This window comes from Dipteris shenzhenensis, chromosome 3, assembly GCF_047967505.1.
Source record: "Dipteris shenzhenensis isolate YYH24624 ecotype China chromosome 3, Dip_SZ_1.0, whole genome shotgun sequence".
Taxonomy (NCBI): Eukaryota; Viridiplantae; Streptophyta; class Polypodiopsida; order Gleicheniales; family Dipteridaceae; genus Dipteris; species Dipteris shenzhenensis.
Window position 1 is genome coordinate 10,636,374 of NC_141598.1, and position 6,000 is coordinate 10,642,373.

General features: G+C 43.6%; 1 protein-coding gene across 1 annotated transcript in view; it reads left to right on the forward strand.

The window, feature by feature from the left end:
* LOC147903345 (uncharacterized) overlaps positions 1-2,990 on the forward strand; it is a 141,722-nt gene extending 138,732 nt beyond the window's left edge. The window contains 3 exon segments of the mRNA XM_087372504.1: positions 1,955-2,153; positions 2,156-2,361; positions 2,662-2,990. Coding sequence (XP_087228630.1) covers positions 1,955-2,153; positions 2,156-2,361; positions 2,662-2,784 — 528 coding nt within the window. The 3' untranslated portion in view covers positions 2,785-2,990.
* The last annotated feature ends 3,010 nt before the right edge of the window (positions 2,991-6,000 follow it).

Consider the following 6,000-nt stretch of genomic DNA (forward strand, 5'->3'; position numbering starts at 1 on the left):
TGTATGAGCATGGTATACAAAAACTTTCTCATTTCTAAATTCCACAAGTGTGCCTTTCTGCACTTGTTTTAGAAGCTATGTAGAGCTTTCAAACCTCCTAGGATTCTTCTTTCCATACATGCATTCTACTTGTAAGTGTCTGCAAATTCCAGCCCCAAATATTTGTATGTAGTGACACTGTCCAGAGGCTCCCCCTCAAAAGTGAAATCAACCTGTTTATTCCGAGTCCCAATCACCATCACTTTTGTCTTGGATATGTTGACTTGCATTCGTGAGTGTGTGCAGAATTTTCCCAGTGTATCCAAATGTGTTTGCATCTCTTTCTTGCTTTTTGCGAAGAAGACTACATCATCTGCGTAAATAAGCAATAAGAGGGCATAGCCTGCAATCTGGACACCTTCGCCGCTGTGTGTTCTCATCCACTCTTCCGATTCATCGATGAACAGACCAAAGAGAATTGGTGAGAGGGGGCAGCCTTGCTTGACTCCTATGTCACTGCTTATGATGAATTTTCCTTCAAAACATGAGCCATCTACAAGTGGTTGTGCTAATTCAGCTAATACTTTCTCATATAACTTGTATGTGGCTTCTCTAATTTCCTGAGGGACTTCGAGCTTTTCCAGTCTTTCCCATAGCTTTTTGCGTGGAATTGTGTCAAATGCTTTCTTAAAGTCTACAAAGCAACAGTAGACTACTTCTTTCTTATTCTTGACCCCCTCCGTTGCAGCCCATATGGCAACCAAGTGGTCTATTGTCAAATGTTTAGGACGAAACCCTGCCTTGGATGGTGCCCTGGCTCCTTGCTCTTCCGCCCATTTGCTGAGTTTTTGCTCAATTATTGTGCCATATAACTTGGCCATTAGGCTACTCACCATGATGGTGCAGTAGTTTTTGGCCACTTTGCTGTCCCTGCTCTTATGGATTGGTATGATCCTGCTAAGCTGCCATTCCTTGGAAAAGCCTTCTTCTAAAGCTCGATTTATGAGTGTAGTGAGCATTTTCTTTGTCTTCTCACCCCCCCATTTCAGCATTTCAGCCACTAGCCCTTGTGTGTCTGGAGCCTTTCCGTTTGAGAGAGAGAGAGAGAGAGAGAGAGAGAGGTTTAATTGTATCTAGCCAGGGGCTTGGTGCCAAGCCACAAGTAGACATGATTGAAGTCCTTCGTAAAAATCATCACTTGAAACACTGGAGACCTTTCATGGCAATTCCGAGTGTCACAGCACCCATAGCTGCAAAGAGTTTATTGCATGAGTGATAGCAGAACTAGATTCTTAGGTAGAATAGTCCTTTCAAACCAGAAAAAGATGGATGAACTTCAGGCATGAAAAGCTACACAATACATCTTCCTATGCATTGTTTCAGGTCGTAGTTCAATCCTTCAAAAAGGTTGGGATGTCCATCCTTGTGCATGTGTGTGTCATAGGGCAATGCAAGTATTGTGAGTATCTGGATACTACATGCTGTGTATGTTTGTGGTGATTATTTGGGAGATATGCCTCTACACCGGATGTTCAGTTCTTCGGTTGGTGTCGTTATTGGGGACTCTGGTTTTTAAATCATGCCCGTAACTCAGTTGTACGGACACTCTTCTGTAAATATTATCATGTCTTCTGTTCCTCCCTGCATCACTCCCTTCAGGACGCGCTTTTCATGGGAGATCTTCCTCCGGCCCTGCTAGAGTGTTCTTCCACTGTTTTTAGTTTTGGACTACTAGCTGCTCTTCATGGGAGCAGCTATGACTGTCCTTTTTCACACCTGTATGTGAAGTAGCTGTTTCACTTTGGGACAGCTATAAATGTACATTCTTCTTAATGAAAGGGTCTTTTACTAAAAAAGTATGTTTGTGAATGCACATATTTTATGTTATATGTGGAAAAGATCGGCATGGGGGAGGGAAAGGATTGTATTGAGTTACTTTTTTAAATGCAATGCTGAAGAGCTTGTGGCCATACAGGTAAGTTATCTGCATATCAAAATATATTTGATGATGGAAGAATTGAGTCTTCCATTCCCTGATATAATCAACAGCAGCACTGAAGCTGACTTGGATCATGACGGCACAGAGATACCCTTACAGACAAATTCAGAGGGTTGCAACTTGTCAATTTGTCAAGATGAACAAAATCCGGAGTCCAATATTGTATCTAATGCTGATATACTTCGAAACCACCATGGATGGATGATCTGGGATCTTCTTCTTTAACAAAGCACAAGAGAGCTCCAATTTGGAAAAATGATACGACTCAAACTGTAGGAATCTGTAAACGCAAACGAAGTGAAGAAGAGGATGATTCTATGGAAAATGGGCCCCGACCTCTGACAGGAGAAGCTTTTATGGATTGGTTAAGGAGTCATGATGGGGTAAGAGACTCTTGAGCTCCACTGTTTTGTCCTGCAGTTTATAGACCGTTCACTCAAGAAAATATTCTTTTTTATATGCTCAGAATTCCCCTACTGAAAAAATGTGCATGCACTCATTTCTCAGGTCACCTTGAGTGCATTGCTTATCTAGCACTTGTTACAATGGTTTTGTGTAGCTGATCTTTGCTTGGAACTAGCATGTTGAAGAATGTGCTGAACCCTTTTGGGAACACAATTGTATGGTGTCCTTTCTCTGTAGATGTCTTAATGTTGGCTCATGTCAATTTGCCTGTTTTGCAGGTCTGCATAAATGACATGTTACTCGCGTTCTCAACCGATACAGACTCCCTAGGATTACTTTTGGCCAAGCTTGAGGAAGATTTTCTGATATATAAGAAGAATGACAAGTACAGCATGATGTGATAGCTAGCTATCGCTTGCTTTTCAAATTTGTAGCATTTTTCCTTCTATGGATTGTTACTTTAACATACTATGCTGAACTCTCCATCAGAGTTTTTGGTATCCATTGCATTGAAAATTGTATATCACATTTGCAATTGTCCCCTCTCTGACTCGAGCAAGTTCTGAGGAATGGATACTATTTCCCATTTCTAATGACAGTCGATATTTCAAACAAAACACACCTAGTCAGAAATTTGTGCCCCTTAGGACATCAAATATCATTAATATGGACTAAGCATAAGGTACATTTTAACAAGTAATATGTTCGGTAATTCACATTTGATGATTGCAACCTGAAATGGCCCTGGAGTCTCTCTCTTTCAGTGCCAAGCTGCATCACACCATTTGTAGGTGAGACCAATAGAGCGAGGCAAAAGGCAACAGAGACAGATTTTGGACATGCTCACAAGGCCGGGATTTCAGTAGGGTTCCCAACTAGGCTTACTTTTGCATTTAAGTGCTCATCCCTGATCCTGGACGGAGCTTGCCTGCCCCATGACTCTAGGCTCAGATCAATGGTGGGAAACAGATGCACATCTCAAGCATGTTTCGTAGACATTAAGGGCCACAGTAGCCCAGTTTGCTCTGTCTGAGATGTATCTTACTACCAGTATTTGTTTCATAGTTTTTCTTTTCATTGAATATCATAGAAGTATAGTCGACACCTACATGGGAAGTATGATCAGTTGTACTTCAAATCTCGGTCTCAAAGGTCTTTTTGGCCATTTTGTAGATTCTAATTAATCTCTTTTTCTTTATTTTTTTAAATAGAGACTTGTCCATTGAGGGTCACTTCAATTAAGAGTAGGTAGAAAGCTCTCGGTTTGACATTATCAACACTGTTACTTATATCTCAAACTAGCATTGGTTTGCTGAAGCTACTTCTCTCTCTCTCAACCTCAACATTAGAGTCTACACCTCCACCATTGCCATCGATTATGAACAGGTTCGTGGCTCCATCTTGGGAGTCCCAAAGCACGGCGTTGAGGACCCATGGGATCCCACTCGGGAATAGGCTCTTATCATCCGATTCAAAGACATTTAGGTTTGCCTTGCAGCACTACATAGGCAGACAGTTGTACGGAACTGCCCCAAATCCATTTGGATGAGGATCTCACGCCCTTGCAAGTTGAGGGAAAGGTGCACCCTCCTACAACAGCGAGACATCACCTGCAAGGTGGGAAAGTTGGCAGTGGTTTGAGATGGGTGACTTTTGATAGGCCCCCCACGGGCATCTAATGTCCTGCATGGGGGGATGGGGTCTATGAGACTCAAAGTACCAAGATTGTTTGGAACTATAATGGTCCTTATGGTCAGATCCACTGAATTCTTGGAATCATACACAAGTCTAGATATAGCTTTATACATAGAGACTCATCGGAGTCTCAAAGTGTCCTTTGCCTTTACTCAATGCTACATATGGGAGACAACATATCACCATGAGACTCGAGACATAGGTGGAGTGCCTGGATCGGGAGGAGTGGCAGTATTGTATAGATCATCTACCGCTAGGATAATCTCTATCAATAGGTGTGACACATTTTAAATTTCTTTGGGCTCGAATTGACTGACCTTGGACAAGACGTGTTTATCGCAATATGCTGTTTCCTCCCCGAGGCCTCACACTTAGCTAGAAATCTTCATGAGGCTGAGACTTCACCGTACACAGTCCTACATTGGGGCATCAAGTTGGGGGAAGTCCTCCTTGTCCGAGACTTCAACACGAGGACGGGTATGCATCAAATATCACTTCTTGGTTTTTGGAATGATTCTATTTTATTGCCAAATATTGATCTAGATGAGGTGCAAATAAGCAAGCCTGAGTCACCTCTTATAGACACCCTTTCTTGGACATGAGTAGGATGCATGACCTTGCCATTCACAATGGTCTCGATAGACAATATACGAGTATCGTCGTCTAGTTCATGGGATGAGGCAAAATTTTATTCACCAAACAAGTAGTAATTAATAAATATTCTGTTTAGTAACAACTCCAAGGACTTCTGATGGAAGTTTCTCAAGCGACAAGTCCCCTCTCCTCTCATATGCACCACACCTTGATACTCTTATGCATGCACACCGTACGACATTTCCCACTAGCCATCACCTAACCTCTCACAATTACCCCGCCCTACCCCTTGTGCTCACCACTGGTGACGTCAAACAACAGCTCTGAAGCCTCATAATGGTCGATCCAAAGATCTTCGTTGGGGCTGCATTGGCCTGTTTGGAGACGTCAAGGCTGGGATTAAACCCAGCATATAGCCCTATATATGGGCAATGGAGATGGGGCAGCACAGCTCAGCAAAGGTGTGCTGGAGATGGGCCATTCATAGGCCAGGAAGGACGGATTAGTCGGCCTGTCAAAGGGCAGTTTGTGCATTGCACATACTGGTCGACAAACTAGTCTGGTTCGTGGGGTCAGTGGATCCACGAGTTGGATAGGCCACACCGGTGAGCAGTTAGCCCTATATATAGTCCTCATTGTGGGGGCAGAAGTAGAGCTATCAGACCTGCATATCAGCCCTTCAGGGGTGCATCCCTAGGCACTAGAGGAGGCAGTAGTGGCAGCAGCATGGTGCAGCAAAGGCACTAGCAACAAGTAGAAGGAGCTCTTATCACATGTGGAGATCTCAATCAATGAGCACAAAGGTGCAGATAAGGTGCTGACAAAGCCATGGTAGGATTCCTCCCTAAGCCAATCAAGATCTTGCTCGAGAGGCATGCAGCAGCAGGAGAGAGCAGGAGGTTTGATAACAGCTTGTGCCTCGGATCTAGCACCAGTGGAGCAACATCCTCTGTCCACATGGTGTAGGTTGTGAGTGCAGTCTGTATCCATATCATGGTCCTATCTGTGAACCTTTCTAGCAAGTACTTGGTTGCTACACATTGCTGTCTACTTCAGTTCTGTGCTTGGAATTATTACCTGCTTGTGTGCACATATTAGGTAGCATCTAGATCTGGGTGTGATCTTGTGGATTCATTTCTTTTCTGCTATCGCAAGCAAGGCCCATTCACAGTTAATCTCTAACACCTAGCCCCTCCCTAGTCAGGTGCAACAGGCTGGCCAACCAGCTTGCATAGTGGCCAACCCACCCACCTGCTCATGGGGCACACATCCGTATATGAAGGGCATACACAAACCTTTATGAGGGCCTAGTATCAACTCTCCTTGAT